At 32.1% G+C, this 12,861-nt stretch overlaps 1 protein-coding gene across 1 annotated transcript; it reads right to left on the bottom strand.

Moving 5' to 3' along the window:
• Window positions 1-5,526: 5,526 nt before the first annotated feature.
• LOC116212867 (patatin-like protein 2) lies at window positions 5,527-8,229 on the bottom strand. The gene is made up of 6 exons (XM_031547587.1): window positions 7,923-8,229; window positions 7,222-7,406; window positions 6,921-7,110; window positions 6,555-6,716; window positions 6,146-6,448; window positions 5,527-6,055 (listed from the first exon to the last, which is right to left on the bottom strand). The coding sequence occupies exons 1-6, from the start codon at window positions 8,055-8,057 to the stop codon at window positions 5,798-5,800; spliced, it is 1,233 nt and encodes a 410-aa protein (XP_031403447.1). The 5' UTR covers window positions 8,058-8,229; the 3' UTR covers window positions 5,527-5,797.
• Window positions 8,230-12,861: the final 4,632 nt, after the last annotated feature.

The raw sequence follows: 12,861 nt of genomic DNA, 5'->3' as shown, positions 1-12,861 counted from the left end.
ATCAGAAAATTAGAATAATCGGATTCGGTATAATTTTGATAATCTATGCAAACAACAAGCAATTATTTCATGTCATCATCATTCAAGTAAGCATGATATTTAATATAAAAGCCCTAAACATGCCGCTAAGTTGAGATTTTTACCTAACCCAAAAGTTTGGGGGCGTTTCTGTAATATACGAAAATTGTCGGACGGACGGGTCGGGTCGGATCGGATCGGTCAGCCTATCCGAAGGAGGAAACCGCCCGGAGAGATCTTGGGCTGGACTGGATTTAGGATCGGGCTGGGCTGGATTTAGGATCGGGTTGGGCTTGGGCCGCGGAAAGCTTTAGGCCGCGGCTGACGGGCTGGACCTGCAACAAGGAAATAGTGGGCCAAAGCCCGTCAGTGAGGAGCTCCGAAGGAAGGTGGTGCTGGTGGCGCCGATCGGCCGCGAGCGGCGGTTCCGGCTGTTGGACGCCGCGACGACGACGCGAAAAGGATCGGGTGAGGGGTCTGAGCACCGCCTGGGTCGCGCCGGCTCCGATCTGGGCTTCGCTGATGGTTGGGATGGTCGGAATCAAGGCAATTTCACCGTTTTCCGGCGTTATTCCGATCGGGCAACCATTTGCAAAATTTCCCCAATCCGAGAGAGAATTTTACGATTTCTTTCTGTGGGTTCCTTTGTGTCCGCGCCGAATTAGGTTTTCCCCCCTTTAATTGCAATTTTCGGTCGAGATTTCAGCCGATTTGGGGAGGAAATCGCGAAATCCGCGATTTCCTATTCTGGGCGGCCGGCCAGATCGCGGGCAGCCGGTTGCCGCTGCCCGGCCTGCCCGGACTGCCCAGAACAAATTTTTTTTTTTTAAATTATATATATATATATATTATTATTAATTAATTAATTAATTAATTAATTTTTTTATTTTTTTATTTTTTTATTTTAAAAAAAAGAGTGATAAATAGAAAAATGACAATTTTACCCCCTTGGAGCCGATGGACCGAAATTGGGTGCTGACAGTACCAAAAGGGTTAAAAGATAAAAGTGTTAAAGGATTTCGAATATTTTGATGATTTTATTAGACTTGTTTGATGTGCATCCAACAAACTCCAATCATAATCCATGCAGGAGAAAGATTTTAAAATACGTTTCACGGGAAGTTCTACCGATAAAAATTTGACATCGTTTCTTGTGATTTTAGAACTAAAATGAGCGTTACTACGACATTGAAATGTGAACCACTTTTCTCATATCTTGTTGAACTCTGGAACAGGATTTGCCACAACTTGAGTTAAGAAAAATGTGAACCAAAAGAATATACAATTTGAGAGCGAAAACAGCTTTCTGAACTTAACGTTATGAACTGCAGTAAAATCTATGGACTAAAAGCATATACAAATTATTTCTACTTGCTCAGTAGCAGAAAAAAATATCATCATCAAATGTTCAAACCAAAATATGGAAAACGAACAATAGATGGTCTTATGCATGAGATATTCCTCATCCATAAAGGTGAAAGAGTTGAGATATAGTGTTCGAGTGAAAAGAATTGTCGAACTTGGTAATATGTTATATTACGACCTGGCCTAAACAACATGCACTAGAATTGAAGTGGATATGCAGTATAGTTTAATGATTAACTGGATGAAGACACGTGCGTTGCACGAATGATTATCGAGAAATATAAAGATAGAAATATGTAATTATAAAAAAATTAACAGCAATTAATTTGAAAGTTGCATTAAAAATTTCAGTCTATAAATCAAAATTCAATCAAAGATTAAGAATGAATAAATAAAGCTACTAACTGGAAATTCAGGAGAAAGGGTTCTAGTAAATTATGAAAAAAGAATAACAATAAAATATTCAAGGCATAGAAATCAAAAAAGTCTTAACATTACTAAAGCTGCATCTATAGTGAAATTAGGATAAAGATCATGTCAAAACAATCAATATCAAAATAATCAGTTTTGAATTTATAATAAAAATTCAATCAATAAATCGAAGTTTAACATAGAAAAAAAGACTTGTCAAAGGAAAAAATGAGGTAAATTCACAATCAAAGAATAATAATAAATAAATGAATCTATTGACTTGAAGTTCATGGAAATAATATTCCATTTAATTATGAAATAAGAATAACAAAGAAAAATTCAGTGCATAGAAATCAAAAGGATCTTACCGTTATTGAAGCAACTTCTATAGTGGAATTAGAATAGAGATCATGCCAAAAAAATTCAATCAACAAATCAAAATTAAATCGAGAAAAAGCAAGCATTCAATCAAAAAATCAAAGTTCAATGGAGAAAAAAAGACTTGAGAAGGGAAAAATGAGGTAAATTACTTATCAAAATGCAATCAAAGAATAAAAATAAATAAATAAATCTATTGATTTGACGTTCATGAAAAAAACATTCCATTTAATTATGAAATAAGAATAACAAAGAATATTCAATGCATAGAATAGAGATCCTGCCAAAACAATCAATATCGAAATAATGAGTTTACAATTAAAAATTCAATTGAAAAATCAAAATTAAATCGAGGAAAAGAAAGAATTCAATCAAAAAATCAAAGTTCAATCGAGAAAAAAAAGACTCGGAGAAGAGATAAATGAGGTAAATTCATTTTACATATCAAAATTCAATCAAAAGAAGAATAAATAAATAAATCTATTGACTCTAAGTTCATGAAATATGTATTCCATTTAATTATGAAATAAGAAAAACAAAAAAATATTCAACGCATAGAAATCAGAAGAATCTTATCGTTATTGAAGCGACATCCCATCTATAGTGGAATTAGAATAGAGATGCTATCAAAATAATCAATATTGAAATAATGAGTTTACAATCAACAAATCAAAATTAAATCGAGAAAAACAAAGTCTTGGACAAGGGAAAAATGAGGGTTAGAATTATATATGCAATTCTCAGTTGTGCTTTCACTTTTCTTCCTCTCTCTATATATATAAGGATAATTTTGTATGCCCTGTATGCCTCGTATTCATAAAGATTTCGTAAAGATAATATTATATGCCTCGGAGAATTATATGCACAATTCTTAGGTTGTGCTTTCCTTTTTAGTATATGCATGTCTTTTATATAATCTATATAAGTTTTATATAATCCATATATGTTTTATATAATCTATATATATATTGGTATAAGGCAAGCCGTAAATATATATATATATATGTATATAGTCATTCATGTGATATATATTTTGTTTTATATAATCTATATTCATATTCTTTATAAATAAGTAAATATTTGAGGTTCAGAATTATATATGCCATTCTCCGGTTTTGCTTTCCCTTTTCTTCCTCCCTCTCTCTCTCTCTCTCTATATATATATAAAGATAATATTATGCTCTGTATGCCTCATATTCATAAATATTTTATAAAGATAATATTATAAGTTGGAGCATTATATACACAATTCTTAGGTTGTGCTTTCCCTTTTGATAGGGTGCAATATATATATATATGCATGTGTTTTATATAATCTATATATATTGGTATAAGGCATACCGTATATATATATATATATGTACATAGTCATTCATATGATATATATTTTTTTTTATATATTATATATTATATATTTATATTCTTTATAAGCAAACATGTGCTTTAGTTTAAATATGTTCAAAATATATTCTTTATACATATTTTCACGTTTAATTTTACACACACATAATCTCGAGATATATTGATGAATAAGGAAACTGTATATTTTAAACGTAAAAAATTTCCTCGATAATTAAGTGAACACTTGTTAAAGAAAGAGACCTTCGTTTGATGAGGTGGCAGCGTGGAAATTCTTCTTGTGCTTCCTTTATATGTATATATATTTGGATTGTAGGTACATAATTTGAAGTCTAGCAAAACCGATGGCTTCTTCCACGAGAGAGGTGTATCTTGAATGCGGTCCTTTAATCTTTATTTTGTTTTTTCCCCAATGTGGTCCAAAGTCCCAATCAGCCGCCTGATGATTATGAAATGGCTCCAAATGATAATGGTTGAAGTTCACTTTAACGTCTTTATCCAAAGGAACAAAAAAAGTTCAATATGTGCTAGTGAATTCGTTTTTCCCTTTTATCTTTTTAATTTACAAGGAAAACTCGTAGGACTAATATAATAAAATAACAATTCTTATAATAAAAAGCACATGTAGTTCCAATAATGAAACATTTTTAATATCAGTTAAGAGCGTCAGCCATCACTCTACAGTCTCTTTCTCAGTTAATTCGTTTCTTTCCTTTGTACTGTCTTGCTCTTTTTATAATCTGTTATTGTTGCCTAACGTGAGTGCACACTTCGTTATTCGATGAATCGGGAAGAAAAGTCACCCTATTCGAGCTTTTGAGACTTAAATAGTAATCAAAGCTAAAATCACAGTATTCAATACATATATATCTAATGGACCCATATTAATCTAATTTGGAAAATGATTTATGAGGATCTCGAAGTGATGACTTGAGACATAGGTCAGCTGGTAAGTTTTTTAGGCAAAAAGATTCTCCCTTTTGTTCCTAGAGGGCAAAACGATCAGTGTTTCGCCTTGGAAGTTTATATGATATCCTCATCCAACATTCTGTACGTTGACAGACATTGCGAGAACCAACACTTTCTTTGATAGCAAGGGAACTCCCCCCCCCCCCCCCCCCCCCCCCCCCCCCCCTTGAGGTCTCAAGTTGGATTCTTATTGGAATTGAATGGGAATCAATGAGCTACACCAGGCTCGGTGTAGATGGGATGCTTAAATGATCAGTCGATCGAATGACCAAGAAGGAACTAGCTTCGGATTTTCCAATACTACTCTCCAAGAAAAGATGTTACATAGAGACACAATTTAGCCCATATTCGAACACCTGGAAGGGCATAAACTGGATGATAATTTGCTCCTGAAAATACCTAGCAGCCGATTTATTTTCGAAATTTTTTACCCAAAATAGCTCCTGGCAGGGAAAATTAATCATCCAGAAAATTCATTTTGAGGAAATTAATTAACCCACTGTAATTTACTTCATATATTCAACATCAACGTTATTTTTTTTTTGTGTACTGCCTTTATCTAGAAGATGGTTGCTCCACTAAACGGTAAAACTCTTCCAATCATAATTTTTTTTATTTACAAGATTCAAAATCAAAATCTTATTTAAGAGAAAAATGTGCATAACTAATTGAACTAATTGTCAACCAGAGAATTCAACCAGAGGACAATATGCCCAAAAACATAATTACATTTAATAAATAAATATATATTCATTATCTAATGAAAACAAATATATTTATTAATTTAACATAAGGGTAATTTTAGTGTACTTAGATAAAGATAAAATCCAAATTCTCTCATTATGAGCATATTATTATCATGTCATTTTATTGAACCCTTGCATTTATGTAACGCATTATATTTCAAGACAACTTTTTTTTTTTTACTTTTAAATTTAAAAATTAATTTTTATAAATTCAATTTACGAAAAATTCACTAAAAATAAAAGTTGCATACGCTCACGCAACGTACAGATTACATGGCTAATTAATAATAAAAGAATGCTTATTTCAACTTAAATTAACATGTCTTGACAATTTACATCCCACCGCCAGTGGAATTAATATTATTACCATTGGAAACTACATCAATCAAAGAATTACAAAGAATTTAGTAAAGATTATGTATACTATTTGTTGAGGTTATGACAAATAATAAATTTTGAAATTCGGTGTCATCTGTGTGGAGAGACCATTTGAAATTAATCCTCGGTGGATTTAGGATTTCTTTGGCAAATGAAATTAATCCTCGGTGGATTTAGGATTTCTTTGGCAAAACGGCATGCCCGTGAGGCGATCTAACGAGACGAAGCTGTCTCTCATGCGACAGCACCTTTGCGAATCTCCTGAGAGCCTCTTCATTGGTCTCCTGGTTTTCAGTCTCGAGTCTGCCCGTGTCTAAGTTCACCCTTGAGACCCGCTTCTTCAGTAGTGCCTCGCCGGTTTTGACCAGGTCGTCCAGGTTCTCCTTCGTCGCAACATCAACCGAGGCCAGATCGCCGCTCAATGCATCATCCTGAGACCATACTCAATTCCACGTATTATTAAGTATAGACACATATATAATATCAAAATCCAAAGCGTCATGACATGCTTGATCGTATACCTGAATGCGGAGATAGTTATCTTCGAGGTGAAGGGCGTGGAAGACCGAAGCGAGGTGAAAATCAACCATATCGGAACTCGCTTGCATGAATGTATCGACTAATGGGGTCCCGCCCCCACTCGTTAACCAGCCCAAGACGCCCCATTTAGCTGCAGCCTCGGCACTGTATTTCCCCTCCTCTTTCTTGGAACCAGTCCCTAAAGATATAACCAGAAATCTCTGATAGTCCATTGGTTTTATCGGAAAGAAGTCTGTACTTCCTCCCATTATCTCCTTTGTCACCTCTCCCATAGCCACCAGTGTCTGAAATTAACAAACATAATCGTATGTTAGTTTTAGAACTATTTGATACATTTGTGCAGAATTCATTGTCGGCAAAAGTAATCGGTTTGTCTAAATTGTGTATTACCGGATTATTTGCGGCTACACCTCCGTCGATCATGTTGAACTCTCTCACATTTCCATCCTTGTCTTTAGTCTCGAAATAATGGGCTGGGAGATAAGTCGGTGCGGCAGAGGTAGAGATGCATATATCAGAGAGCATGGCATCGATGTCCGGCTTTCTCTTCACCTATAACAAGAAGAAAAACTCAATTTAATTCTGCAAACGATCTGTTCCTTCTTTATATAGAACTAATTCCAAGCCTTGATCTCGGTCTGGGTATGTTAACAAGTAAGTATGCAATTGAACCATCATGATATATTCAAAAGTTTCTGCATACACGCTTGCTCGCACATATTATACTATGGGATTGATTAGAGGAAAATTACTTACATCATAACTAGAAAAGATGGTAGGTTGGAGTTGCTTTATGTCGAAACTCGGAATCACAACGTTGGTCAGTGTCTGGTGCAACTTTTTGCTTCCCAATATTTCCTGGACAAGCTCGTGCAGATATTCCCCATCATACTTCGGCCCCATTACAGTGCAGATACTTTTGGTAACTGGAGCTAACAGTGGGTATCTGCATTTCATATTACAACTAGCCATGTCAATTATATAAAAACCTTGTTTGTTGATTGAGATAGAGGTTGTACAGTTTGGGATATGAATAATGCAGTCACGTATAGATAACCTGCTTTCTTGTGGGAAGATTTTAGGGCCGTGACTAAGGTAGAATTCCTTAATATCTTTAGCAGCAAATAGAGGACGACTGTTTTCATCGGGGCACGTTAGCATGGCAGTGACAAGACCACCCGTGCTGGTTCCAGCAATCACATCGAAGTAATCTGCAAGTCTCACCTCCTCGCCATCCAGTTTCTGCAAACAAGGGTAGGGAGCTCCCAAATCAGTGTTATAATCATTAGATCAATGAGATATAATATGATCTACTGGAAGAATATTGAGATATATGTTGCATGTTAAATTATTGGTTTTCTCAATATATGTGCATGCTCACTTATTTGATCTCCCGCACTTGCCCTAATTAAGCAGAAATAGTTATACCATAAGTAAGAATATATATGTATATAAATATGCAAATATGTGTTGCTGTACAAGTTAAGATCACATCGATCTCCATCATTACTATATCTATTTCTTGCTCATGTCATATATGATTTCAGGCATGCATGGCCCTATGCTTATGCACGGTTGAAATACTTCAGTACTGTAACGACTGTTCATGTGGATAAACAGAAAAAAAGAAAAAAAGAAAAATCAGCATAATGACACTCCCGTGCATGAATGTATAATTATAAAGAAAGTTACATGGCGCAATTCCCATTTCTGCAATGTTTCATAATATACTAGACATGCCGATGCCGTTGATCCTACCTGAAGCTCGGACTCAAGGAAGTTCAGGATAGTTCCAGGGATGAGGCCCCTGATGCCACCCCCATCTATGCTGAGAATTGTAATTAGGTTCCCATAGGTCGGCGGCTGAAGAGGAATACTCTTCGTTCTTTCCATTGTTGAAGACAGTAACAAATGATGAACAATACGAGGAAGAATTGAAAGAGAAAGAGAGACAGAGAGAGAGAGAGAGAGAGAGGAAAAAAGTGATCAGAAGAAGGCGTCTAGTGCTTGAAATGAGAGAGCGAGAGAGAGAAAGGATTTAGGGTTTTGTTTGTTTGAGTTGAGATTGCATGTTGATCTGCTAATCAATTGGTATTTATAGGGTTTCATGTGTTCTTATGAATTCTACATTAATATCGACGAATCTTCCTCCAAATTTGACCGGAGAATATTTGAAAAATTTTAGGGGCCACATTCGTCATCTACAATCCATCATCCATAAGAGAGAATGAATAAAAGAGAGAGGTCTTAATCATCTATGTACAAAGGACGAAGACTCCTATTTTGATTGGTTTATATGCTAGGGCATGTGCGTGCACTCATGACTCGTGATAAATTGGTTACTATGCTGATAAGTGAGAATTGCAGGTTAGACGAGGACTCTGCGGAGACCAGCAGGTTAGAATATTAGGCGTACGGAAGTCGCATTGCAGCCCTACCTATTGTTGTCTTCCCACTTACCAAAGTAATAAGCTAACCTTAGTCTTAGGCAGGGATCCAAATGATGTGCGACGACGCGTCGTAAGCTTCAAAACAGCGTCCAAAAAATTGAGTTTGATCAGCGACTTGGATTTGTATTCAAAATCATGTCATCGACACGACTCAGTCCAATATTATTTTGATAAAACTAGATTTACCCATGAGCTGATTTCTATTCGTGAAATTTTAAGGTTATCATAATTGTATTTTCTAAAAGAGTTAATCTTGCTGGATAAACAGTATAGTTTATAATTTATTTATTCACCATCAAAAGAGGGTGTTGCACAGTAATGCACACCCTCGCCTGATAACCAAGAGGTTTCAAGAACTACCTGTATCATTTTATTAGTTATTAGGATTTCTATTTCATTGCACTAGACACTTTTTGTAATTTATTTTGAAATTTATGTATTTTATTTTCTTCGTTATTAATTTACTGATAATTGAAGTAATTTATTTATTCACTGTTAAACTTTGATAGTAAAGGCTGGCGACAAGGCAAGTACATGCCAGAGAAATTTTTTTTGCAAACAATAGGCTGAAAATACCGGGGCATTCTACAGTGCAATCAACAAAATTTTTTGTTCTATACAATCAAATAAATTAGTAAAATTCAAGTAGAGATTAAACATTTCACTAAAACATTAAGTAAATTTCTTTGAAATATGTATAAATTACTTAAAAATTTATGTAATTTACTTTGAAATTTGTGTACTTTATTTTTTTTGTTAGTAATTTACTAATAATTGAAGTAATTTACTACTAACTGGAGTAATTTACTTTGATTATATATAGTGCAATCGATTACACCATAGATCTTCCCCAAAATACCTCGTGTTCATTATCTACAATAGCATTCTACAATGGCAATCCGTGTGAGAGAAGCTCGCTAATTACTCTTATTATATATATCGTACTAACTAATTAAGATTTGGTTATGCTGATAGTTGTCTTCAAGAAAGATTATTATGGTAATCGGTTATAAAAAAGCTCATATGTTTGATACAATGAAATAGAAATCCTAATATGGCATAAGTAGTCCCAAAACGAGTATCGAATATGAAATTTTTGGTTACTAAGTGAAAAGCGTGCACCACTGCTCTATAAAATCTATTTGATATAATTGCAACAAACTTAGGTAATAATTCCCGCAAAAGAAATATTTATATATGCTTCACCTAAGAGCTTCCGGAACTTGGGCTTACAATATAGGCACATGGATTTAATAGGATATAGGAGGAGGAGAGAATAACATTAAAACAAATTCCATGTATGAGAAATGAACAAAACTAAATCTCTTGATTTTAGATCGTTAATGAATATTATTGTATGAGAATAGGAATTCTGACTTGTCACAAGTTTGGTTAAAAGAATGTGGACAGAATATACAATTTGCAAGTGAAAAGAGCATCTCGAATTATTTTACAATATACATTAAGATAAAATTTAGGGTTGCTGCAAATGATCAATACATTGAAACCCAGTAGTGGACGGTTCATGCCTAGAAGATTCATATTTAAAAGGTGAGAGGTTTTTATAGTATATGAGCCAAAAGAACTTCTCGAATTCGGTACAAAAGAACTTATGTTATGACTTGGCCTAAACAACATGGACTAAAAATGTATATAATATGCGTACACAAAAAGAAAAAGAAAAAGATATATGATGATGAATTGTAGGTATAGAATATAAACCCGGTACGGATGATTTATTACCCGGGTGAAGTACAACTAAAATGTAGCCCTTTACACGAGAAATGGGATATAGAACAATGAGACATGTCCTTACCTATGATAAAAAAGTTTTTAGGTTCGATCTTTATCGGTGGAAAAACTAGTAAAAATATAATCTTTTAATTCTTTCTTTGTTTTTTTTTCCTCAACATGGTCCAATGTCCCGTTAATCATGGGATGGCTCCATGGTAATGGTTAAACTACACTTTTACGTACTAGTGAATTTATACGTGCATTGCACATGAAACCTTCTTTGATAATATCAAAATACATAATGCTCAAGCGACAGAATATATAAGAAAACTCTTTTTAAAAAATAAATATATAAATTATAAGTAAATTAATAGTATCTCATTTTGAATGAATTTGTGACTATTTCTAGCTAAAAATCTATTCTTATTTTAATTTATAAATAAATAAAATAAAAAATAATTAATAATATCTAGTAGGATTGATGACCCAAAAAAGGCAAAATTTTGGCTTTTTTATTATTTTTAGCACGAATTTTTTAATTGAAAAAATTACAAATTATGAGTTTCTTATAACGTCTAGCATGCAATCACTTTCCTATTTATTTTAATGGAATTTTCTAACATGACACTAACATTGTAGACATGACAACATGGAAATCTACCAAGTGAACACCACGGATATTTAAAAATTAAATAAAAATAAAAATTATTAAAGGAAACTAATAACAGTCACAAAAAATATTTCATTTAATTTTATAATAAAATAAATAAATAATATTAAATTTAATGAAAACATATATATATGTATATATTAATAATAGTATTTACATATGTGAAAACTAAAAAAGTATACATAAAATCAACATACTAATGACAAATCTCTATATCTGAATATGTATATATATTAGTTTTGTACAATTTTAAGAAATTATCCCCATTATTTTTTACTCTATTGAAGAAAAGTATACTGAAGGTAATAATAAAACTATAAAATTGCTTTTATTTTAAACTAATATATTTTATCTTGTTCCTCCATAAATTCAGACGTGCTCATCTTCCACTCTATTATTTATTTATTTATTTATTTCTCTTTAACCCCCACTCCATCTCTATCTCCACCTAAGTTATTTTTCTTTTCTTTCCCTAAAAAAATTATCAGTTTCAATTTTCATCACAATATTTTGAATTTTTTAATGATAGCACACCTGTATAGAATTCCAAATAGTATATAATGATGAAAATACATAGACAACGTTTTAAACTATATTTTTTTTAATACGCTGGCGCATAATCTAATATATGAATAATAAAAATTTGATAATTACGATTTAAATATTAGAAATGATTTTTAAAAATAATTTATTTCAAGAAAATTTTTAATGGAATTTTTTAATTGAAAAAATTACAAATGATGAGTTTTTGATAATGTCTAGCGTGCCATCACTTTCCTATAAATTTTAATGGGATTTTCTAACATGACACTAACATTGTAGACATGACACATGGAAATCTACCAAGTGGAGACCATGAATATTTAAATATTAAATTAAAAATATAAATTATTAAAGGAAACTAATAACATTCACACAAAATATTTCATTTAATTTTATAATAAAATAAATAAATAATATTAAATTTAATGGAAACATATATATATATATGTATATATTAGTAATATTATTTACATATGTGCAACCTAAAAAAGTATACATAAAATTAACATATTAATGCCAAATCTCTATATCTAAATATGTATATATATTAGTTTTGTACAATTTTACGGAATTATCCCCATTATTTTTACTTTATTGAAGAAAAATAAAACTGAAGGCAATAATAAAACTATAAAACTGCTCATATTTTAAACTCATATATTTTATTTTGCTCTTCTATCAATTCACATATGGTTATTTTCCACTCTAATTTTCATTTATCTCTCTTCAACCCCCACTCCATCTCTATCTCAACCTAAGTTATTTTTCTTTTCTATCACTAAAAAAATTATTAGTTTCAATTTTCATCACAATGTTTTTTATTTTTTAATGATAGCACAACTATATAGAATTATAAATGGTATATAATGATAAAAATACAAAGGCAACGTTTTAAACTATATTTTTTTATACGTTGGTGCATAATCTAATATATGAATATAAAAATTTGATAGGTACGATTAAAATTTTAGAAATGATTTTTAAAAAATGAAATTTAATTCAATTTAAAAATAATTTATTTGAAGATTTTTTTAGTTGATGTATTTTTCTGACTTAATCTTTCATTTCAATAGAATATTCTAAAGAAAAAATAGAGAAATGAATTTAGATTTTTAATAAAAGTTTACAAAATAATTAATAGAAATATTATTTTCAGGAATAGTCTTGTAATGACACCCATAACTCAAAAATTCAGAAAAATCCGACCCAAAACGATCGTAAAATTCCAGAAATTAAAGACCTTAAGGCTTTGGTTTAAGTTTTAAAGAAAGAAAATTGAAAGGAAGTTGATCGGACCCGA

This window comes from Punica granatum, chromosome 7 (genome assembly GCF_007655135.1).
Source record: "Punica granatum isolate Tunisia-2019 chromosome 7, ASM765513v2, whole genome shotgun sequence".
NCBI lineage: Eukaryota > Viridiplantae > Streptophyta > Magnoliopsida > Myrtales > Lythraceae > Punica > Punica granatum.
Note: the sequence above shows the minus strand (reverse complement) of the source record. Positions and strands in the feature narration are given on the sequence as shown.

Coding starts and splice junctions, on each gene's coding strand:
- LOC116212867 (XM_031547587.1), bottom strand. CDS start 8,057: ATGGAAAGAACGAAGAGTATTCCTCTTCAGCCGCCGACCTATGGGAAC. Junction 7,407..7,922: donor TCCTTGAGTCCGAGCTTCAG/GTAGGATCAACG, acceptor CCTTGTTTGCAG/AAACTGGATGGCGAGGAGGT. Junction 6,449..6,554: donor GTGTAGCCGCAAATAATCCG/GTAATACACAAT, acceptor TGTTAATTTCAG/ACACTGGTGGCTATGGGAGA.